Below are 25,570 nucleotides of genomic sequence, written 5' to 3'. Positions count from 1 at the left end.
CAATTGGGTTTTCTCAAGTTTTTATGACGATTGTAATTCAGTAATTTAAGAAAAGAAAAATCACCATCAGCAAAATAACTGAACAATTAAGGAACAAACAACATAATTGAAATGGCTGAACAACCTGACTAACAGGGTACAATAACTAATAATCTCCATGATGAGTGTGTGGTACAACACTAAGTTTTAAATGGACTCAATGGATAACAGACTGACTTTAAAACATAGCAGTAGGGACTATAGTGGAAGATTCAGATAAAGCAACTCTATTGGAGCTCAAGTCAGTAATTGGTAAGGGATAAAGAGTACAGTAGCCAGCATGGCTGGCCATGGTTCCATAGCAAAAGTCCCGTTTACAATACTTTTCCCATAAACAATGTTATGTGACTTTTTATTTTGCTAAGTTTAAATATCCAGGAGACTCATACGATGTGCACTGAGAAATGTTGCAGGCACTGTTACAAAGCAAAATTGTGCAATGGAAAGAATACTTCTGGAAACAGCAGCTCAGTCAACTTATTTACTCTACTGGACCCCCCCCCAAAAAAACACATTATTCCAGGAAGAGATTTGTTTATCTTCTCAGTCTTTTACAAGAAACCTTTTTTTGTTAACTGACTCTTATTTGGGCTGTTTAAACATATATTATACACATATTTCAAGGCTATAAGTAAAAGAGCTTTATGTTTTGAGTTGCTGTGCATTGTAATAGTTGCGTGTTTTCCATGTAATAAAATTAAAGATCTGCAATAACCCCAAAGAGGTCAACAACATTCTGGACTGTAAAGTCTATTTCTTGTGTATATATTAAGCAAGTTTTGGAGTATTTATTTGGACCCACATAAACCAATTAAATTACAAAGAAATGTATCCACAAGTACTGTTACATACTGTATTGTACATTTCATGCAAACAACATCAACAGGAATAAAATATATCTTTGAAAGGCATAAAGAAAACTTGCTTCAGATTCAGTTAAAATCTTCATAAGATCTGTTGTATGATTCAGGCAAAAGCTCCATCACAGTGTAGCAGCAATTAGGCTAAAACAGTTGCCGCCTTAACAATTCATTAATATGAGCCAATATAGCATTTATACTGATTTTATAATAATGACTTATTTTCCTAAAACCTCCAAGACCAGCAACTATAGTAACATTCATATATTACTTTTGTTTTTTGTTTGTTTGTTTTTTTTAACAACACCTTAAATAATTAAAATGATAAACTATGGAATAATGACAAACACTGGACAATCAACTTTATCTGAAAAAGAGATACAAATTCATACTCCATATAAGCTTTAACGAAAGGTTAGAAAGCAAGCATTTAGAGAGAATACAGAGGAAGGTACAGGAGCATGTTTCAGCAATATTTTTGGTCACATCTGAAACAAGCATTCTATTTCTTAAGACTTTTCCATTAAAAAGACTAAGTCCAAACCTAGTATATGGCTGGACCGCCCTTTATCTGTTTCCTTCTCTCCCCTACCCTCTGTGCTCACATACACAGTATCTTAATACAGCTGAATTAACAATAAAGCTGTTCTCATTTACATGTTCTTCTGTTTCTGTTGTTAGACAATGGAACAAGTATAAAATAGTGACTGAAATATAGCCCATTCTCTACGGCAAGTAGCTCAGGTTTGTCAAAAAAGTTGCTGGATTTGTTGCTAGGTGCTTCTGTGAAAAAAAGTCGCTAAATGGGTGTGAAAAGTCGGTAAATGTAGTGACAAAGGCATTAAGTTTGCAACACAGCCTGTAAATGGCCCCTGATGATGCGATCAAAACTGTTTGCACCAATTCATTTTGAAAGAGCAGAGGCCAATGGGGATACTCCAACATGCAGCCGGCCGAAACTATACTAACAGCACTAAGTCACAAGGCATATAATTGACCAATGGGCTAACTTCATCTCTCAGTCAGTTATTCAGTCAGTAACAGATAATCTGTCATTCAATAACTCAGTCAGTCATGGACATTCGTGTTTTTAGGGGCTGGCCCCACTATTGCGATCCAGCCAAAAAAGCTCTGGGGCTTTGTTAAACCTTGCCTATGTAGGTTTGAAAGACATGTTGGATTTCAGGCCCATGCATTGGACCCATTTCACACATGAGGTATCCAGGCTATAATCTGACCAACATCTGACCCAATGAAAGCATGATTTCACAGTTTTGAGAATTGTGTTGTATTTTTGTGGATAACACACGTAAAACTACCTTCATCAAGATTATCAAAAAGCAGGATATTTAAAAAAATGTAAAAAATATTTGACTTGCCCTTAACAGTGGCATGATGGTTTTAACACATGGTCTTTCACTCTTCAAAATGTATTCCTTAGATGTTGTATGTACTGTATTTATCTAGGCACTAGTACTACTTTGCTTTCATTTTTGCAATCCACTTGTTGGTAGCAGTCCTCAGGACTATACAAGACTTTAATATGTCCTTCTGGTTGCATAGTCTAACACCATGCTAGCAGCTCCCAGTAATGCAGGTTCCTCCAAGTCTGATGTGACAACTTTGATGCTCTGGGCAGAGACGAGGGCTCTTTCAGCGATGATGTGCTGCACTGGGGCCTGGTAGTAAGAGGCCAAGACTCCGGACAGAATCACCAGCGAGGGGTTCACTATGTGGAGGATGTTGATGATGCCCACACCTAGAGCTGTGGAGGCTGGAGAGGGAAAGATGAAGACAGATAAAAATAAGATTTATCTGTTGTTTTAATAGCAGATTTTATGACCAGCGATGTATAAATTCTGGACTACACCAGACTGCATTGAACCCCACTAATGCAAATGTATTGTCTCATTGTCAAACCTACCTCCAAGCTATGTTTTTGCAGCGTTCAGAAGAAAGATCTGTTTGAACCCACTATTATTCTCTAACAGGTGATTAAAACGCATTCTGTAGTTTGAACGATTTAAACTGAATTGTATATATGTTTGTGTGTCTGATTTGTGCTCTGACCTTTGTTCAGAACAGCATCAGCTTTGGAGTTCCCCAGTCTGGCAGCACTGATCAGGTGTGCAGCAGTGATTGGCTCGGAAAGCTTCATATCCATCCCCTCCACCTTCAGCAGGTCATCTGAGAGACACACCAACACCGTGGTCAGACGTTATATAGCCTCAAGTGTGTTAATGGTATGGTATTGTCAAGCCCCTTTGAGACATATGTGTGGTGAGAAGCTATATAGTCTGACTTAACCACTTTGCTGGGTTTTCTTTGTCCTTCTAGATTTCAAATCTAAGTCATAAATTCTAAGAACACTTCAACAACAAAACAACTATAAAAATGGTAGAATATAATTAGTTGATGCAGAAAAAACATTTTGTCATTATTTACTCTTTATTGTTTAAGTGTAGGGATTTCTAGTTTTAAGTTCAAAAAGGGTAAAGAAATGAATTTAAAAATTCTCCAACCAATAAATCCAACCAACCTATATCCAGTTCAGTACTTGATGAAAGTCTGAACTAAGTTTTTAAAAATATTCAGGCTTACATGCACAAGCCTCTTTAAATTGATGATACCTGTGTCACTTATGTGTGTTATGTGTATATTGTTGGGTGAACTATTCCTTTATGCATGTAGAAGGAAAAAAAAAATGAAAGTTGATTTCAGGGTGTACACACATTGAGTGTACAAGATACACCTTTCTCAGCTCTCTGACTCTCACGGGTGTAATTGAATCGCAGCACATTCCTTGAAGAGTCATATACACTAAAAACAATCACTTACCGTCGTGCAGCCTTTTGGCCTCTTTTTGCAGGGCTATGCCGGAAGCGTAGGCCTCTATGCATCCACGGCTGCCACATGAACACTCTGGTCCTTCTATTGAAACCATGATGTGACCTAGCTCTGCAGCGCAGAAGGTACTGCCGTGGATCAGCTCACTGTGATGGATAATCCCTCCTCCAATACCTACAGACAGAGTCCCGAGATTTACTTCCTCAAACTCAGTCAGGGCAATTAAGCAGCTTAAAGCACTTGGACAAACTATAATGATCTACCATGATCGACAATTATGTCAAAATGAGAAAAAGACATTTTAAGAAACTTTAATGGTTCTTTAAAATAATAATGCTATTAGTATGCAATACACTGTTTTAAAAATCAGATTATCTTGACAACATACGATGACTTTTAAAAATATAACTTTGGATTATGACACTTCTTGCCTCCTCACCTGTTCCTGTGATGACAGTCACAAAGTTCTCCACTCCTTTGCCATGACCAAACTTCCTCTCAGCCAACGCAGCACAGTTCCCGTCGTTGTCGACCCAGACGGGTAGGTGCAGGGCGTCAGAGATGGGCGTTCTCAGGTTCACTGAGGACCATTCTTGGATCAGCTTTGTCGAGTGTAGGACCACACCTTCTTGTGGGTTTACACGGCCGCCCGTGGACACTCCTGAGATGTGGAGGGCACATTTTGACAGAGCAATGAGACGATAGTTTTATAATATGTTTGTCAGCATCGTAGCGGTTTTTCATAAAGGAATCTGAGCGTGTGCGTTTACATACCAACACCAAGTATTCTGCAGTTGAGGCAGACAGCGTCCCGCATGGCATCAGAACACATCTTTAATATGAGCTGCAGCCTGGCCTCAAAGGTCTTTGGATTGGGCTGAGTATACTTCTTTACTATCTTACCCTAGACAGAGAGGGAGGGAGCCAATGTGACATACGTAAAAGTAATGTATCCCAAAATTTATTCAGAGAGACAAATGGTTATAATGGATGGTAAATTAATGATTAACGGAAAACTGAATAACAGTTCTGATCACAATGAAGATACAATATCTGTAAACTGATAAAAAATAAAAAAGATTAACTAATGACAAAGTGAAAATAATATCTTCATGAGTAGCAGCAGCTATCATCATGATGAACCATTTAGGCTCATAAAAATGCAGTTACATCAAAACTAGTACACTGATGTGTCTGTCCAGAGTCTATGCAGCCTACCTTCATGCAGATGATAGCCACTCTGAGGTTGGTCCCTCCCAAATCAACGGACAGAGCACTCTGTGTTTCCAAGATGTGATCAATGTCCTGGGAGATGGAGTCTTTCACTGAGGGGAAGCAGAAGGTCTTCTGGAGGGGATCATCCAGGTCAATGGTACGCAAAAACTTGAGAATACGAGGCACTGCGTTGCCATCGCCATAAATCTTAGAGCTGATGGGAAACAGATTTTGTAATATTTGTTACTATTCAGAGTAATAATGGTTCATTTAAGTGAAACCATAATTTCCACAGACAGAGTTGTCAAAAAAAACTTGATCCAGATAACAAGCAGAAAGCTTATCTGTAGAAAAAGACTCAACAGTGGTCTGCAGAGCAAAGCAGGAACAACAGCTACATTGTGCCAACTCAAATAGGCACATCTGTTCTTCCCCACCTTGTCTTACCTGTTGAACACCACCTCATTTTGACTGTGGACCTAGTGATTTAAAAGGCAGTCATGAAGTCATTGGAAGGGGGTAAGTAAAACTGAATATAAACTGGAAAGCTGTGACAGTAGTTGGATGAAAATATTAACCAACCGATTAACACCAAGTGTCCATTTTAGCCTTATTAATATCCACAGCGAGAATGTATTGTTTGATTAAAGAACCAATGCTTGTAGAACAGGAAAGAAAAAAGGAAAAGAGGATCTACAAGAGAAAAACTGGAGGACCAAGGAACCAGACAAATACCCAGTGAGGCAAACAAGCAGGACATTGGTCATACCAGGGGTATCTCTTTCCAAACTGCAGCTCCAGAGCATGGTAGATCTTATTGTGAGTATCAGCATCTCTGACATGTAGAACATTTTCACCTGGCAGAGAGGAAAATGTCATAAACACAGCTGTTAGGATAAACAACTTGGAGCAGATTTAATTTAAGAGAATGTTTAATTTGGATTGCTTATATGTGCAAATGGATCTTGACACCGTAGCAGTATTTTTGTCTTCCAGCTGCCACAATCCTCTAATATTCATCAAAATAATAACTTGTGTCAGATGATGAAATCAGATCTACAACCACGCCAGGGGAAGCAGGTTAAAAGTAATCTTGGTTTTTGTCTTCCTTACCTGTCTCTCTGCCAGTTTGTCTTGTTCCCAGGTTAATTACAGGCGTGCCGAATGCCCCGGCCTCGCGCACTCCACAGCTGCTGTTTCCAATCATGCATCCGGCATGGCAGACCAGCTGGATGAACTGCTCAAAGGGAACGTGCTTCACTGCTCGGAAGTTGGGGTGCTGCTCGATGCCCTTTTTCCGCATCACACGCACCATCTCCTTACTACCTGTTTATGTGGGAGGGGTCAGTCAAGAGACATAAATACTTTTATTTATTCAACAAGTGACATTTTACCTAAATTCAAAAGTACCTTAAATTAATCCAAATCATCTTAGCTCTACTTAGAAAACAAAACCTGTAAAAACTAGTAGGACAAGTCCCTAAAGGGACAAGTAGGTGAAGCTAACCAGCATCAATGTTTGGGAAGAGGATGAGGGTCTTCTTGTTAAAGGAGAGTAGGGCATCAAGCATCAGTCCATAGATCTTAATAGAGTGCTGGATGTCTGTGGTGACCGGGTGCTGCAAAGCCACAATATAGTCGTGCTCCTGCACCTTGTCACCTGCACCATGAACAAACACACAGTACATCACATACAAACAAACACAAATGCCTCAGACTCCATTTTTATCCAATGACTGTATCCCTGCATACCCAGCCAGCCCTTGATAATATCCATGTAGTCCTCTCTGTGATGAGAAGACAGCAGCTTATCATATGAAGGGCAACCAGCCAGCAAGATGCGGGAGTGGTCCTCACACATGGCGATGAGGTACTGCTCTGCCCTGCGTGTGCAGCAGGCGTGGTAATGAGCCAGTTTACTTATGGCGTGGCGGATTGAGTCATCAATCGTACCACTCACCTGGGAAAAGAAGCAAGGGTCAGAAGAGATGTTCTAAGTTATTTGTCAGGGGGTAACAATTACTACAAAGTTTCTGCCCTCCAGAAAGTCATATAGACAAGTGCATTGGATCAAAAACTATGTGAAAGAAGCATTTTGTCACTCATTTGACATTCATATTTTTAAGCATTTAAAAAAAAAAAAAAAAGCATATCTTATGCACTACAGTAATAGCCATGGACATTTGCATTTATAGGGCTGGCCCAGCTGCTGCTGTCCAGGCAAAAAGTATAACAGTATACATACACTCCAAGTTTAGTGCGACATAAGATAAAATGTATGACTATCACATCAGAACTCTTGTTATAATGTAAAAACTGCTCAAACGAGAAGCTTCCTCACCTCTCCCCCCTCCACGTGAAGTATTCTAATGTTCATCAGTGCTGCAGCAGTTGCCAGAGCAAGTGCATCAAAACGATCACCGTGGATGACCAGGATGTCAGGTTGAAGCCTCTGTATAACGTCGGGGAGTTTCACCAGTGCCAGCCCAACGCTTTCCACCATGGCTGCCTCATCCTCTCCTCTCACAATGGTGTGGAGCTTGGAGCCGATGTCAAAGTCATCCTGCTCAATCATACGAAAAGTGTTCCTGTAGAGTGGGTAGTAGGAAAAAAAACAAGACAAATTAAAGGAAAACCCTGGATAAATTAGTAGAGTTTAATAATGAATCCAGTTATAAACCCAATCGATCAACTGTTGGGGACGTCTGCAAAAAGCTTTTTTCGGAGGATGTTGTTTTGCTAGTTGTTCTCACCCGTAGTCATCAATGAGATGTGAACCAAGCACCACAACTTCCAGTTCAAACTCGTCAGGGTGGGATTTGAGCCCAAACATGATGGGGGCCAGCTTGGAGTAGTCCGCTCTGTTGCATGTCGCCACACACACTCTCAACTTCTTCTTACACTACAGTAAAAAGAGGTGAAACCAACAAACACACACACAAGCACACAAAGAGAACATTTGTTGATTTGATTTTATAGTACAACATTTAGAACATATAGAAACATGCCCTCCTCTCCACTAGAAGGAATATTGCAGGAATATTACCCTCTCCACACATCCCTGTACTTAAATTACAGAAAAAGGCTTCATTTATGTATTCTGCTTATTAAAATAGTAGAGAATTCTTATTAAACTCTAATTTTCATATGGAGACATAGACATAAAGACATACCTGAATCTGCTCTGCCACCTTTTCTCTATCCATCCATTCTCTGCTCCTTTGCATTCTGCAATAGTAAAGCTCCTACAAAACAAAGACAGAAGAGAGACTAAGATCCAGTAAAAAGATTGTAAAACATAATACTATCCAATCAAAACCCACCCACAGGTCATACTCACGTGGGCCTTCCAAATATTCAGAAGCTGAAGCATGAAAACACAACAAAACTATGCTAAAAATGTTTTGTATTTTACATAAAGAACAAATGCCATCACATTTTTCAAGAGGTTAGAAACATGCAGTAGGACAGTGCTTTGCATTGCAAGGCAAAGGTCACACTGGTACACTCCGGTCAAATGACAGAAGAAAACTGGGAAGTAGAATTCTTTACTAAACTCTACTACTATACTATTACATTACTATTAATTTATTGGTTTAATTACCAGAGACGGTACACATGAATATTGGTGTAATTGTGCCAGAGATAACCAAAAGGCTTTTTTTTCCATTTGTAGTCCTTCGACAAATGTTACAAGATCAACCCAAAAACGGATGTAAAGATGCAGTGGTGGTGAAAAAGGCAGTTGTAAGCATGTCATTGTCAGCCTTGTCAGATCTATCAAACCAACTTGTTTTTTCCAGTTAACACGGAAAAATCAAAGTGGGTAATACAGATTAGGCTAAAGCCTCATTCATATAAACCGGTTATGACTGAATATGAGGCATGATATAAAAAAGCAATTTAATTTTAAATTTTAAATTCATATTGGACTAAATGCATGTCCTCTCCTCTTCTCCTTCTCTGATTCTTCTCCTTCAACCACTTGACTTTTGTTGTTGTGTGGACACTTGTCACCAAAATTTCTGACTGGGCAAGCTGGGGAAGCCTGATTTGTTTACAACCTATTCGTGTCAGTCATTTTAATTTTAAGTATGTACTCTATCCCTCCATCATCCTTCCCCTAATACTTGGGCGGGCTGGTGTCCTGAGGGCTATAATGGAATCACTGAGTTGAACAACAAAAAGGAAAAGCACAGGTGTTACTACAAACTTTAACGATGACTCTGTTCTATTCAGGAGTCCCAATAAGCAATGATTTAGCCTTCAACAGTTCAATGGCCGATGTAACAATATGTCACATATATACCCTCTATAGCTCATCCATCTATGATAAACTATAGCAGGTGTTATATGTTTTAGTGATGATGGCTCCCTTCATTCAAAAGAGAATCCTCTTTTTAAAAATACTAAAAATACTTGCTGCTGTGAATGCATGACAGCTGTACTTGCCCAAGACTACTTCTTAAATACTGTAAAAAAACAATAGTTACTGTGTGTGTGTGTGTGTGTGTGTGTGTGTGTGTGTGTGTGTGTGTGTGTGTGTATGTATATATATATATATATATATATATATATATATATATATATATATATATATATACACACACACACACACACACACACACACACACACAAGCCAATCACAGTGACCTCAAATTCCTGAGCGGATTGAGTGCTTGGAATTTTAAAAAAAACTCCTGAGGTTAGATTTAGTCACTGACAGAGCTGCATTTCACTCCTTTGCACTTCTGGGAACAGAAAAGCAGGGGTCATTGACATCAGAGTGAACAAACATGGATTAAAAAAAACTGGGTTCCCGCTGTGGTACAAATGTTAAATTCCATTATGTTTTCCATGGCATGATCCATTGTTTACCACAGTCCATACAGCTTGTAATATTGTCATGAGAGCCTTGGCAAGTACCTTCTTGTTTCCATTACTTGCTATTATTTGCATCTTATGTTCTAATAATCCATTTGACTGGTGTAATCAAGTGTAAATGAATGGTAAATGTAGACTCATTACCCACTGTGGATGGAGTCGTACTGCCATAATGATATCAAACTGACACACCCCAGCCAAGGAGCCAAATCAAAAATCATAGGGCTAGGTATTAGTCAGAAACAGAGAACAACCAAATAAAGGGGTATTAAGTTTATCAACTTAGAAAATATCCAGACCTTTATTCAAAAAAAGCAAAGAACACCTAAACTCTACAAATATAAAGGTTTCACCAAAACACATTTTAAAGGTCTGTACTATATCATGTGAGTTCAGCTGCGCAAAGAATGCAGGCATAGGATTCCAATTTTTATCGTTACAATGCCACAATTTCAATTCATCCATGATGTAGTTTAGGATTCTTACGTGTATCAAGCACACCACATTAATGCAGTATTGCTCAAGTCAAAGCTCATAACTCTATTTTTCATACTCATGAACAGGTTATACCAGATCCTCCTGATGCCAATGAAACAGCATAGAATGGGGTGCCTTAGTGCATCACCACAGACGTTACTGAAAAGGCAACGGCAACACGGAACAAGGGCAGTATCACCACTTTCAATCTTGTCTGTCATTCTTCTTTGTTTTATTCAGTGTGAGCATGAGAAATCTATTGTTCAATGGCTCAGCCTTGGTTTGGCCAGCATTCACATGCTCATCTCCAAGTTAAAGATGACATTAAGTCAGCATTAAGCAGTAAGTAGGCATTACAGCAAAATGGGTGTAATTCCTAAATGGTTAATGCACTACTTGTGTTAAACCCCTTGAATTAACATTGAAAGTCTACACTTCAATCACATCTTGATGGCTTCATTTCGAATCCATTGTGGGCATGTACAGAGGCAAAATTATGAAAATTGTGTCACTGTCCAAATACTTATGGACCTGACTGTACATGATACTGACCTATCATATCCATATTACAAATGATCACTGAAGATAATGTAATATTTCTTGGGATACTTTTTTTGTCAGTATTACTCAGCTGTTAAGGTACGAAGAACAGGTTCTGAGATTAAATTTGTGCCAATTAAACACAAGAAGAAACGGAAATTCAATAAGAAACAGGCTTTCAATCATAGTCATCTACTGAACTGCATCTGATTAATCTTTGCTTTTGATCTGTTACAATATTACAATGTGTTACTTGACTAAACAATAGCCTAACTCATTAAAAGGCAAGGCTCTTACTGTGCTAGATTTCAGATTTGTCTGAACACTGAACCACAGCCAACTTTTAATGGTTTACTATATCTTTGCAGTCAGGAGAGGAGCGCTTTAGTGGGTGGGTGCACCTGAGAAATGTAACTGAGATTGTCAAATATATATGTGACAAATCAGTGATGCCGTGCAAGCATAAGTCTACCACAATTATGTACAGCCATTTGAGAGCAATAGTATATTTACTTGAAATGCTCATTCAATTTTTTTTTTTTTTTTTAACCAAAGCTGAAGTTTATCCTCCAAAGACCTTTTTTTCTTCTGTTAAAAAAATTAAAAGGACCAGTTTGAAGGATTTCTTTTGGTGGAAAAAAAATATCATATGGCCGCATACAGCCCTTTGCGGGTCCAAACCTTTTTGCGCCCAACAGAAGGAAGCAGCTCATCCGCCCAAAATTAAAGTCACAAGCAGCAATTAGCAGGTTTCAGGCTTTAAAGAAATCCAGAAAAAAGGATAAGACTATCCTCATTTATAAATGAACTGTAAATCAAGCATATCAAGGACTACTTGTGTATGATAGTGAGTATGCCGGCCTTATTGAAAGCTGACTGGTATTTCCCAATAATCTTAAATACTCATGTTGGTGAATTTACACCAAGATGACAGGTATTCTAAATACATATCGTAATTAATTTCAGAATTTTGTTATTTAATTGTCATATCTTAATTTAATTTGGAGGAGGTGGAGTAAAAGGTGGAGTAAGCAAATCAATTCCAGAACGCGTTTTGTCAGTGAATATCTCCTCACGGTCCGCTAGCTATCCCTTCAGTGTGTGTGCTGAAAAAAAAAAAAAAACGGTGTTCCTACACAGCCCTGGCTCTGTAAATGGGAAACAAACAAAGTGACTCGGAATATCCACTTTGGATAGTGCCTATTCAAGGATTACACGGGGAAAGAGAAGGAGCAGTCTACCCTTCCGTCACTGTCAGACCGTATGGAGTTCTGAATGGGATTAATTAGGACAGCAAAAGAGAGACCGGCGGAGATGTTAAGGTGAGTGCATGGAAGGAATGTCTACAGGTGGCGCGTGATGGCGGTGTATACTCCACAACATAATTGCATTGTCAAGAAGAAGATGGCTGAGGAACAACCAAAGAAAGACTGTTTATCCACTGGGAACGGCGCACACCCCAAATGACAGGCACACATAGAGAGCCAGTAAAGAGACTGACAAACTTTTAAAACTTTATGGATGTTTTGACGGTCCACTAGCCCACCGATGCGGCAGCCCACTTGACGGTCCACCAGCCCACTTGTGCAGCGGCCCACCGGGATTTGTCCTGGTAGTCCCGATGGAAAGCCCAACTATGGTTGGGATACCTCAGAGAGTTGAAAGACACGCAGATGGATGCAGATGTTGCTTGGTCTCTGCTTGACAGGCATGTAAAACATTAGTTTTGCTATGTTTGACAGAGCCAATAGGACAGTATTGTTTTGTTCCGTTTGTGATAGCTAACCCCAACTGGCTAGTTAGCAAGCAGGTACCTGTGTCACATTTGTGTGTCTGGTAACATTAAATTACTTGCCCACAGATATTTGGCTTACTATCTAATTTGCCATGATAGGCTGTTGGGGTGATGTTACCTATAGTAACAGGAGAGTTGTGAGTATTGCTGGCTGCATCTGGTGTGCTGGCTCAAAACAACAGTTTTGTCCTCTTTGCATGTTAGCTTTGCAGTACCAACAGTTTGCTGTCTCGTTCTTCTGTCTATTTCATGATCAAATTTCAGTTACTACTTGAACCAAAATTGGTGAAATTCTGTCTAGCCGGGTTTTGAGGTACACATTTATGGCTTTTGTAGCACCCACTGTGGGTCGGGCTCAAAATGCTATGGTAGGCCTATTGCTAAACACAGCCGGACAAACGGTCCACGGGTTATGATCAATATCCCCTAAGCCCTGCCTTTTGCTAAGATGTTTTGGTTGATGGTGGCCATGTTTTTGGACCGATCTTGTCTATTTATAGTATAATTATGTAGCTCAGTCCTTCAATGCTGTATACCAAATTTGGTGTTGATACTGTCAAAATCCAAAAAGTAGATGTCAGTTAACCGTTTTTCACATTATGCAAATTAGCAAAAAAAAAAATCTATCATGGCATACCTTTAAGGTCCAAGAGGGTTTTATTTGTAGAGCACACTGAGCCAGACTTGTGTGTCAAATTTCAAGTCAATCGGACTTACAGTGTGAGGGGTGTGGCCTTTCCAAAACTACCTTTTTAGTGCTTATTTACAGAACCACCACCTGACTGTTTGAGCTCATGTTTCTTTGGAATCATTTGCACATCATTTCCAGTTATTGGGCCAAGTGTCATGTTTCTAGCACATTCCAACTCACAGCAATTTAATGTGTGGCATAGATATTAAATAATAATTAAACTTAGGGTTCTATCCCTAGTTTGAACCATAAATTTTCATAATTGTATTTTCATTAGCGTATAAGCACCTGAAACAAAGAATCTCTGTGTTTTAGTTAGCTTAGAATGAGCTCTTCATACTGACATAGGTAGTGGGACAGTATTTGGACAGCCTCTTTTTAAACATGAAAAATACGAAAGTTCAAATGCAGTCTGCTATGAAAATAAGGTAACACACCCTTAAAAATGCCAACATATCTGAGTCTATCATAACTGTGTGATGTAATCAAAGCAACAAAAAGACTAATTCTTTGCTGTTGTGCCTTTGTTCCACATTCATGTGTCAGGTCACACGTAAACACACACACACACACACCTCTTGGAAATCCTGTGATTTACCCTGAATCTCATTCAGCACACCATGACTTCTACTCAAGCATCACAAGACGGTATCAGCAGCCAGCATTATGGTATGGGGGTAGGTACGCATGCAGAAAGTAGAGGCAAGGATGACACAGCGATGGAACAGTTACACTGAACATACAGAATAAAAGAGAGCTAATGATAAACAATAGATAATTAGACAGAAAATAAAGACAAAAACTAGGAGAGGGTGAAGGGAGAGCAAAAAGGGCATCTGACTCACATTAGGGTTTGTACACAAGGAACCTAGATCCTCTTCCATCCCACGCACTTTGGATTACTTCTCTTTTTTCAAAAAAAAAAAATTCTCTTTAGACAGGCCGTATTAGTCAACGAAGGAAGGGCATGCACAAGCCATCAAGCAGCAGAGGAAGGAAGAAAGGAAGAGAAAGCCGTGGGGTGACACAGACATACTGTTGGGGGAGGAGCTGTGTGATATCAGGGTTGGGCTGTTGGCAACTCATGGTTGGCCGAGTGGACAACAGACATGCAGCAGAGGATTAGCTAAAAATCAATATTTATTTTTCCCATACAGGTCTAGAAGCCAGGTAGCTATGCATATTAGAATTAGATGCAAATAAAATCAAGAGGACTGTGAAAAATCTTAATGCCAAACTATACATTGCTATGGCAACAAAAGATCAACGTGGCACACATTGTGAAAGTAAATGTATCCAGATCAATGTGTTTGTATCCAGATCTGCTGAAATTTACGCTGCACACACATATCCTTTGTTGTATAACATATCTATCTCCATTCGAAGTTTCCTTAGTCGGTAAGTCCCTATCTGGACATTTTGTGCTATGTGATGAAACAGTGCGAAACCCAACCCAGGAAATAAAGACAATAAAATTCAGGCAAAGAAACAACATGGGAACTATTTACAGCAAACTATGACATTTCTATGAGCTGAATTAACACCACTCTCAGGTTCAACTTTTCTGCCAGAAACTGCCCTGCATTTTTTAATTTTGTTTTTTGCCAGAGTCCTCTGTTTTTGCACCCTCGCTGTGTCGACAGGCTGGCCCGATTCAAATGAATGAGAGGGCGAAATTTTTTCACGCAGGGCTAAAGTCAATCTGAGCACAGCCTAAGCCCTGTTAGCTCCACATATAGGGTGATTATAGATTTGTAAGATGAACCAATTGCTCCTACAGACATTTTAAAGGATCATTTCACTATCCGCTATGGAAACCAGCACCAAAAACCATTCACCTTCTTTTATTTGGGCTCAATCAGCATGACTAGCAGTAATGGACATGAAAAGGGCAAAAATTATCATCACAAAGAAGAATGTACCTGAAACTAATCCATGACTTAACATGCTTATGACTCGTGACATACTTACAGCTCAATGGACACACACGACAGTAACAACCGTAACTGAACTCAAGTCTTCATGCATTACATTAGGGAGATGGAACGTACCGCCCTGAGAGAGGTGGGGCAGCCTTTTTTAACAACATCAAAGACTTCAACAGCTTAAAATGTGTTGAAATACAGTGCATTCAGAAATAATTCAGACATTTTTTTTTTACATTTTGTTTTAGCCTTACAAAAATAAATAAATAAATAAATAATAATTATAAAAATCACTTCTCCCTCATCAATCTACACTTAATGTCTCATAATGACAAAGAGAAAACAGAATTTTCAACATTTTTGCAAATTTATTAAAAAGGAAAACCTAAAATATCACATTGACATAAGTATTCAGACCCTTTTTTATGACACTTGAAATTTAGCTCAGGTGCCTCCCATTTCTCTTGATCATTTTTTAGATGTTTCTACACCTTGATTGGAGTCCACTTGTGGTAAATTCAATTGATTGGACAATGAGAGGGTGGTGTAATAAGAAATGTAGAGCCGCAGCACCAGCTAACCTGCGTATCTATGCTGCTGCCATCATCTGGAAATTCGCTGCTAGGGATGGGAATTGATACGATTTTATACCAGTGACATTATCGGTTCCGCTTATCGGTCCAATTCTTTATCGATTCCCTTTATGATTCCTGATCAATTTTCTGTGTGGAAAGAAAGAGGGCGTAAACAGGTTTTCAGCGTTAATGCAACTGTTTTATTATCTTTGAGTCTGAACACAGGCTGTAGCTTGAGAGCTAGCTTTCGCAACAGTCTGTCATCATCTAAAATGAAATGAGAGAATGTACGGCTTTCATTTTCATTTAGGTTTTCTTCGTCAAAGAAAAAAGTCTGCTAAGCCTGCCTGTGTGGCGCTAACGTTATTATAACATCGGATATTTACCCTTGGTAACAGATGTCCTGCTCGGTTAGAAAGCAGTGACACTCATGCGTAGAGTGTCAAATACATGGCTTTCCATCAGTTTAAGCCCATGTTGCGCAAAAACATGTTTCAGCATATTGCTGGTGTTTCCAACCTTATGTGAAATTACCATTTTACAGACATTACAGTGTTTCCCACAGGTTGAGAATTTACTTGTTGGGGTGGGTGTCACGGCGCAGAGTGTAACCCAGGGTTATTTTCTGTAGTTACAATTTTATAGATGTGCCCTAAACGCCTCACATGCAGACTAGAGGGAAGACACTAGCTAGGCAGCTGCGCGCATAGAAACCTTTAGTCTCCGCGCAGTTTCAGCAGCGCAAGCAACTCAGACAAATGTGTGGCCAAAAATTAGTTCGTTTGAAAAGAGTGAAATAAGGTTAGGTTGAAACTGAGTGATTTTATCTACCTGGACGGGCCACTCAAGTAAATCCTTTGTTGCATTACAACTAGCATTGCCGTCATCTTTCTTCGTGAAATGACAATAACTTTGAAATTTTAAGCACCTAATCAGTAAAGAAGGGCAGACCACACTGATCAAGAACTGATCTCCTTTGCTGTTTGTTTGGGTAGCCTAAAGAAAATCCCAAGTATGCACTTTGGTTTTATTTTATTATTTAATTTTTAAATTTTCATTTGTTTATTTATGCTTATCTGTTCATGTTTGCTTGTTGACTGAGATAAGCCAGCTTGCCTGCTGTTACTGTAACATTCCTGAGGGTGGCAGCAAAGAACCATTTATACAATGGTAATTATAAAAAATTAAAAAAACAAACATTTGATTGTGAAAATTAATATTCATGCACTTCCACAGCTGTCTGCATTGCGCGTTATCACGTGAGACTGGGCCACTGCAGTGAATGCACTGCATGATAGACTCGAGTCACACAACGTCACTTTCATTGATTGCAAATTAAATGTCAAACTGAAAGGAGCGAATAATTCAACAACTGTGCAGTAATGATGGCAGAGGTTACAACCCAACTCAGATGCACAAACAGTGATCTGCACTCTGAGCAATTTAAAAAGCCCCGTTTTGAAAGACTTTGGATTTTGGCCAGAAGAAAGCAAAATTATGGAACCTCGAGATAAAGTTGTATGTAAGCTACAGTTAGCCTACCATTGCAGCACTAGCAACCATGAGGGCACATCTTGAAAATATGCCCCCAAGTAGTTATGTCTCTCATTGTATTGGTTTGCCCTCTTGTGGACATAATGCGCAAAAATAGATATTCAAATGGTTCAATCCTATGTGTTGATTTAGAAGGAATGATCAAATGTAATTTTTGGCCAATTTTGACTGAGTACTGATTGCTAAGTTTTAAACACGTATTATTGTTTATTCATGCATGAACAGAGATGCCCTCTTATTTAAGTACTACGCTTGTTACATCTTTGTATAAGCCTTATGGAGCACTGAGTGAAACATGCCGATCATGCCAATGTTAATAACCATGACCATGCACTTATATAGGCTGAGTGTTTTGTTAATCAGGCCATTTTACATCAGTCTCTGACCATACTTAAACACTGCCACCAGACTCCCACACAGGCAGACAGTTGTACTCTGGTCTTCCCTGTAAAGGAACGCGCTGTCTGCATGCCTTCAATTCATTGGTCAAACCAGCCATTGTACCCAGCGACCCTACATTGCCGACCTTGATCAGACATAGTTGTGGCAGGAGGTCAAATTAAAGCAAAGACCTTAAAAAAAACATGCAGCCTACTCCATCTGATTCACAGGAGTTTTAATCAACTCACTTTTACTAAGCTTCTCTGTTTATTTAAGAAGTTCAGAGACCTGCAGGCTTCTGCTTTCCTCACTTTATCAAAAGAGTTCAAGGTAACTTTACCATATGCTTTTCCCAATTTTTTTTTTCATTTCAGAGAAATAAAGTAAAAAACAACAAGTACTGAGTGCTGGCCTTAGGGCAAGGCATTTAGAGTCACTTTGAAGAAAAACTGGGAGCTCCTTCACCATTCTTGTTACTATGCGGCTTTTTTGAGAGTGCCATTTTCTGTTTTTGACTGTTTCTATTGTTGTAGATGCATTTATCTGTAAAATCTCTACATTTGAATTGCAACTGCAGTTTATTTAAATACAGGAACAATCAGAAATTGCTGCTTTTCTTTTACTTAAATGATAGTAAATAGAATATCTTTGGGTTTTGGACTGTTGGTCTGAAAACCAACAGTCCAAAACCTGTGACTGGCAGATTGGTCAAAAATGAAAATAATCATTAGTTGCAGCTCTAATCCTAACTAATGAGGGGCAGTGGAGTTGCCTTGGTCAAGTGGATATAATGACAGACACATAACATCAAGTCAATATTAGCAACCATTCTGTGAGCCTGTATTTGACACGAAAGAATGGCAATGTGGTTAGCACCTCAAAAGGCTGGTTGTAAAATGGAAAACCGACTGTGTGAACTATTGTCACTGTTGACAAGGTAGTGACATCCTAGTTCACAACAGACACGGATAACACCAGATCAAACTAGACAAAAACACTGATCTCACAGTGCTGGATCAATACAGTCACCCTGATGAAGCAAAAGAGCAAACAAAACAATGGACCATGAATTGTGTACTCAACCCACTTCTTCGCAGAATAACCCAGCTCCCCAACACATAATTAGTCTTTGCAGTTGTCTTCAGTAGGCTCAATTACTCTAACGCTGTCTTTACAGGTCTCTCTATAAAGTCTGATGGACTCATTAAGACAATTGAGCATAATAAAAAATAGTCGCCCTAAAGTGTTTCAATTGGGGAAAACGGCAGATACAAATGTGACATATCACTGTTAATGACATTTCGCCCTCTATAGTCCTTCATAAGGAAGCAAACATACTCGGTTATTTCTGTGACTGGTGTCTTGTAGGTTTGTCTACACGTCTTAATATTTGGATGTGAGGAAACACCCGGGTGTTTCCCCCACACTCGCTGGCCCAGATGAGATAAAGTAACCGATCTGGGCTGTATTAGACTGGATTCCTTGAGAATGAAGTTAAATTGGTCTGGTTGTACAGGCGTATTGTAACTGTCTGATTAGCACAACACATCCTTACGTGCTGTGGATGGCGTTGCATGTAGCCTAACCAATTGAGCGCAAAAAGAAAGCAAGAAATGCTAAATGATGCTAAAGATGCCAAAATGTAAGGTTTTAATAAAACTGAGTCAACCAGCGATGACAACCTAACGTTGTAGCATTACGTAAGGCACAGACAGACTGTATTATTTAGCAACTGGGTAGTTAGCTAGCTATAACTAAATTAATGCAGTGTATTTTATGCCTATACACGTCTCCTCGTCATTCAGTGGCTGCAACACAAAAGCATCTTTTTGTGCAGCCAGAAAAGTCCGTTACTTAAAGGAAAGAGTTCACTCACGTGTTTGAAATTCAAGTTTAGTTTAAGCAATTTATGACAAGGAAACGAAGAAAGCACCAGGCCGATTTATTTATTTATTTATTTTACTTTGGTGTTTTAGATCGCTGTGTCCAAACGAATGACTCTTTTATCTAACATGAGCGTTACCCGGAGTTGAACAAAGCTCTGACTTTAGCCAAGATTGAAATGATATGCTAGGACCAGCTATTCCGTTAACATGCGAACAAGGAATAGTACCGCCGTATACACCATCATATCAGCACCAGCGCATTTTTCTGTAGCTAGTTTGGGACACGTCGCGCAGACCCCAGCAGACCCCAGCAGACCCCACACACACACACACACACACACACACACAGACAGACAGACAGACAGACAGACACACACACACACACACACACACACACACACACACACACACACACACACACACAAACGCGCGCGCGCACACGCACACACACTAAACGTCTCGCAGCGGCGTAAGGTTAGCTACCGCTAGCCAGTGAAACCTACAGCCAAGTTAGCTCAAGTTCCCAGTCCCTCTTTAGCTGTCGTTTTATAAACACCGTAGCGAATTCCCACGTAAAAACAGCTACCTTGAATTATCCAGAGACGCTGCTCTCTACGCTGAAAGCATCGATGGTTACACGCGTTCCTTGCTCTTCTGCTTTGGGTGCTCAGTAGTCACTAGTCAACGTTATGGTTGATCTGGATGCTCCTCACAATGGGGTGAGCACCGTCAAGTTTCTGGCGGATCGCGAGAAAAATACCGGATTTGCGTACATTGGACCTTCATAATAAAACCCCACCGAACCATGGAATGCGCTACATTTGCTAGCATTTAAGCATTAGTTATGTTGCAGATTTTGATTAGACATACAAGACATACTATCAGTTGATACAAAATATGCACAGTTTATAAAGTACTGCATGTTATATACAAAATTATCTTTGGTAGATACAGTATTAACATGCCTCTTACATGTTAACATGTTACTAACTGAAAAATATGAAGATATGTGACTCTGAAAGGGGCCATTTTGCATCACATACTGAAGTATAAGATATGGATATTCTTCCATTATTGCCCCAAGCAAGTGGAAATCAGTCTCTGAGTACATGTGTGGATTTAAACACCAGAGCATTGGGGCTTGTAACCTGAGGACAAAACGCAGGACCACTGAGATAGCAAACCCCTTTCAAGTGGACATATAGTATATAAGTTGAGTTTTTGAATCATTTTACACATTTTTAGCAGCCCAGCATCTTAACTGACATCATGGGCTAAATAGGCTATGCATAAGACAACAGGTATTATACAAACGTATAAATGGAGTAAGGCTCAAATACAATGCTTCCTTGTTGAGATACTTGTGATTTGAAGGTTTGGTATTGTAGGGTTTGTCAATTAAGCCCTTGTTTTCTTGTACCGTAGACGGAAGCGGTATTGCTTTATCTTTGCACACTTTCTGCTGCTGTAGGCCAGCACCCGACTACGTCAGGAAACCTGGCAACAACGCCGAAATTCCATAGAAACATATATACAGCTCTGGAAAAAATTAAGAGACCACTGCAAATGTTTCTGAAATCAGCATCTCTACATGTATCTCAGCCATTCCACTCCAGTGTCTGTTGAATTCCAACACAAGCACACCTCACTCTACTTAATGCGGTACTGGTTAGGTGATCACACGAACCAAATCTTATTTAACGAGGAAAAGTATAAAAACAACTGCTGTGGTCATCACTATCCTCTTGCAATAGGACCAGCTGGATGGCAAAAACCGTGCTATTAGTACCTCAAGAGTAATTGGAATCACAAAATAACTATTGACCATGCCATAAGAAACGTTTTGAGTGAGGAAAAGAAGGGTTCAATTCTGGCTTTACTTGCAGAGGGATACACTGAGCGTCAGGTTGCTTCCTTCCTTAAAATTTCTAAGACGGCGGTTCATAAGAACAAGGTCAAGCAGCAGAGATTGGGGACAACAAAGCTACAGACCGGCAGAGGGCAAAAACGACTCTCCACTGACCGGGATGACCGTCAACTCATTCGGATGTCACTCAGCAACCGTAGGATGACATCAAGTGACCTACGAAAAGAATGGCAAATGGCAGCTGGGGTGAAGTGCACGGCGAGAACGGTTGGAAACAGGCTCCTAGGGGCAGGGCTCAAGTCGTGCAAAGGAAAAGAGAAAAAAAAGCCCTTCATCAATGAGAAGCAAAGAAGAACCAGGCTGGGGTTTGCAAAAGACCGTAAAGATTGGACCATAGAGGACTGGAGTAAGGTCATCTTCTCTGATGAGTCCAATTTTCAGCTTTGCCCAATACCTGGTCGTCTAAGGGTTAGACGGAGACCTGGAGAGGCCTACAAGCCACAGTGTCTCGCACCCACTGTAAAATTTGGTGGAGGATCGGTGACGATCTGGGGTGCTTCAGCAAGGCTTGAATCGGGCAGAATCGGCAGTCTTTGCGAAGGACGCATGAATCAAGCCACGTACAATGTTATCCTGGAAGAAAACTTGCTTCCCTCTGCTCTGATAATGTTCCCCAACTCTGATGATTGGTTTTTCCAGCCGGACAATGCTCCATGCCACAAAGCTAGGTCAATCAAGGTGTGGATGAAGGACCACCAGATCGAGACCCTGTCATGGCCAGCCCAATCTCCAGACCTGAACCCCATTGAAAACCTCTGGAATGTGATCAAGAGGAAGATGGATGGTCACAAGCATCTAACAAAGCTGAGCTGCTTGAATTTTTGCACCAGGAGAGGCATAAATTCAACAGAACTGTGAAAGACTGGTGGAGAGCATGCCAAGACGCATGAAAGCTGTGACTGAAAATCAGGTTTATTCCACCAAATATTGATTTTTTTTAACTCTTCCTTAGTTAAAACATTAGTATTGTGTTGTTTAAAAATGAATATGAACTTGTTTTCTTTGCATTCTTTGAGGTCTGAAAACACTGCATCTTTTTTGTTGTTTTGACCATTTGTCATTTTCTGCAAATAAATGCTCTAAAAGAAATGTTGTCAGTAGTTTATAGAATAAAACAAAAATGTTCAATTTACTCAAACACATACCTATAAATAGTACAATCAGAGAAACTGATAATTTTGCAGTGGTCTCTTAATTTTTTTCAGAGCAGTATAGCTATATATATGTGTGTGTGTGTGTGTGTGTGTGTGTGTATATATATGTATATAAATATATATGTACATATGTATGGAGACGGCTACATTTGATATAAAATGTAGCTGACTATCAAATCTGCAGAGGAAACACAAATTAAACAAATCACTATATTTACACATTTGTGAAGGGGAGATTTGTTAATAAGTATGGAATGTTAAGTACTTTTAATAAATGTTAGTTGAGCCTAAAAATTATTTTAGAAGTGTTAGAAATTATTAGATGAGTTTTAATACAGAGTACATAATCTCAGTATGGTCTGAATTTATGAACCATTTGAGTTGGATGTATTGTGTCTAAAAAACAGTCCTGCCAGCAGGTTATACTGATTTGACCTTGAGGAAAAGCTAAATAAACACCCATTCTTTTTGGTTATGAACTCAGTCTGACACAGAGAAACATATAAATTAAGGCTTAAACAGAGTGTTTCACAGCAGCACCATTGCAGAGCTGTGTAACCACACAGCAGTGGTGAGAGTGGCAGGAATTTTGTCTCAGCTGCAGCCCCCATAATGCCTGCTGCTATTTTATAACTGCTGCATTGCAGGGCTATTTCCCCACACAAGCAGGGCTGGGGTTGCATAAGAACTGAGGGCATCATGGTGGTTTGGAGGATACCTGAGAGGGAGCTGGGTGGAGGAGGCTTGGGCGGGATTTGCCCGAAGGAAAAAAAAGAAAAGTTAGGGGAGAATGAAAAAAAGTTTTTAGAAGAATTGAGGGCTGAGGTTGAGTGTGAAGCAAATGAAGAAAGAAAGAAGGAAGGAAAGAAAGAAAGAAGCAGATAGGAGAGTGTTGACAGATCAATTGTTGGGTGTGTGTGGGGGGGTTGAAAAGAGATGGTCGTAAGGGGAGGGGGTAGCCTCCCCTTACGCCCACTGTCCCTCACTGAGTCACAGTGAGGTTGAGCGTGTATGTGTGTGTGCGTGCGCAAATGTGTATGTGTGTATGTGACGCAGTAGGATGTGCAGAGCCTGAAATGCACTTACTTAATCTCCCCCTCTGCTCTCTCCTCTTTCCACTCAACCCTGAGATATCACAAAAGACTGCTATTTATTGCTGTGTGTGTGTGTGTGTGTGTGTGTGTGTGTGTGTGTGTGTGTGTGTGTGTAAATCCAGAGGGATGCGCTGGGTCTGGGCAGTGCAGTGGGGTCTGTGCCAAAGCTTTTAACAGCGACATTGCACTGCAGGACTGGCTGCTGTCTCTGCTGTCATGTACTACTGTAAACTGCACATCCTGTTAGCCACCATGACACAACTGCTCTTATTCAACCAAATTAGGGTCTTTTTAATGCAATTACTGTATTTATAATTACCTTACCGTATCGTTTTTTATTCATTCTCAGATGTTTTTTAATTCCATAATGATGTGAGTAGGACGGGTTTTTTTTATCTAACCGATTTATTTAGGGACATTTTTATTTAACCTCATAAAGAATTGTCTAACATGTTTTTATATAAAACTCTGAAATTATTCAGTTTTTATGCACGTCCATCATGGGTACATACAGTATGTGGGACACACCATAGCACCATTTCTGTTCACATGAATGACCATGAATCAAGAATAAATAGAAAAATCATACTTACACCACATGCTCTCCTTATATAGCAGATGGTCCGATTAGGTTTTTTACTTTATAAAACCTTATAATATGATTGTTGTTTCAAATCTATCTTGAAACAAATATAACTCCCAAATTCTTTAAGAAAACAAATTCATATTACAGTAAAAGCATTCCTATGTTATGTGAGGACAAATGCATTAGGCTATTACCTGATTAATACTCTCACAAGTATAAGAAATACTTAAAAACAAAAAAGCAGATATATTGTCATGTCCAGTTCCGATTCCTAGGTCACGTGCTCTTCATTCCATTCAGTTTTGTTGCATTTCCGGTTTTATTTTTGCGTCACTTACCCTTTTTTTCCTCTCGTTTCAGATCCCCACCCCCTGCCCTCGCGTGTTTCCTGCCACTGTGATCTGCCCTGCTTCTGTGTCCTTGCCTTGTGGTACCAGTTGTGTTATATACTGGATGCTTTATTCATTTGTGACATAAAACTCATTTTTGATTCAACATGAAGATTTCATGTCAATGTTACAGATTTAAAAAAAAAAAAAAAAAAACTTTATTAAAATGTGTAAAATACTTCATACATTACCACAAATGACAATGTTTTTACATAACCACACATGAACATTGAGCAATATCTGTGGTATTAATGATGGGAGAGTGAGGAAGAAGAGGGCTTATAAAATGTGTGACATGCATCCTCAAAACTGAGGGGTCTACAACTTGTGACTGTCATGCGGCTTTGCCTTTGTGCAGAAGCAGAACGAGAGCTGCCATTTAGGTGGCGCTTCCATTTTTATAGTCCAGGTATTAAAGGTGTTATGGTGACTTTATGGTTTTCTCCAGGAGCAGCAAATGTCAATTTAATTAAATGTATGCTGTTGTGAAGTTCCTCTGAATTCATTTCCTGCATATTTATAGATTTCTGGACCAGCTCTCCACGTGTTGATTGATTGACTGAATTATTCTTACTCGGTGAAATAAAACCCTGTACCCACAAAACTATCAGCTTATAGAGGGAATATTGATCATTGAACATTTTCTTCTGATAAGGCCCCAAAATGAAGTCTGTCAATGTTTGCTTGATCTTTACACTACAATGATAAAAACTGTAATATCAGCAGCTCCCATCACCCCTCTCTGCTGCAT

General features: G+C 39.6%; 1 protein-coding gene across 4 annotated transcripts; it reads right to left on the bottom strand.

Moving 5' to 3' along the window:
- Positions 1-370: 370 nt before the first annotated feature.
- Positions 371-24,737, bottom strand: gne (glucosamine (UDP-N-acetyl)-2-epimerase/N-acetylmannosamine kinase). Of its 4 annotated transcripts, none has more exons than XM_040146258.1 (14): positions 24,625-24,737; positions 8,135-8,206; positions 7,715-7,863; positions 7,303-7,549; positions 6,714-6,921; positions 6,469-6,621; positions 6,075-6,287; positions 5,731-5,818; positions 4,965-5,175; positions 4,521-4,650; positions 4,186-4,407; positions 3,738-3,920; positions 2,970-3,086; positions 371-2,673 (listed from the first exon to the last, which is right to left on the bottom strand). In XM_040146258.1, the coding sequence occupies exons 2-14, from the start codon at positions 8,186-8,188 to the stop codon at positions 2,438-2,440; spliced, it is 2,211 nt and encodes a 736-aa protein (XP_040002192.1). In that variant the 5' UTR covers positions 8,189-8,206; positions 24,625-24,737; the 3' UTR covers positions 371-2,437. The 4 variants fall into 4 exon arrangements, with proteins under 4 accessions (XP_040002192.1, XP_040002193.1, XP_040002191.1 ...); XM_040146259.1 differs by lacking the exon at positions 24,625-24,737 and adding an exon at positions 24,438-24,596; XM_040146257.1 differs by lacking the exon at positions 24,625-24,737 and adding an exon at positions 20,256-20,413.
- Between the last annotated feature and the right edge of the window lie 833 nt (positions 24,738-25,570).

Source organism: Xiphias gladius, chromosome 15 (genome assembly GCF_016859285.1).
Source record: "Xiphias gladius isolate SHS-SW01 ecotype Sanya breed wild chromosome 15, ASM1685928v1, whole genome shotgun sequence".
NCBI classification, from domain to species: domain Eukaryota; kingdom Metazoa; phylum Chordata; class Actinopteri; order Istiophoriformes; family Xiphiidae; genus Xiphias; species Xiphias gladius.
The sequence above is the reverse complement of the archived record's forward strand: the minus strand, read 5'-3'. Positions and strand labels throughout refer to the sequence as shown.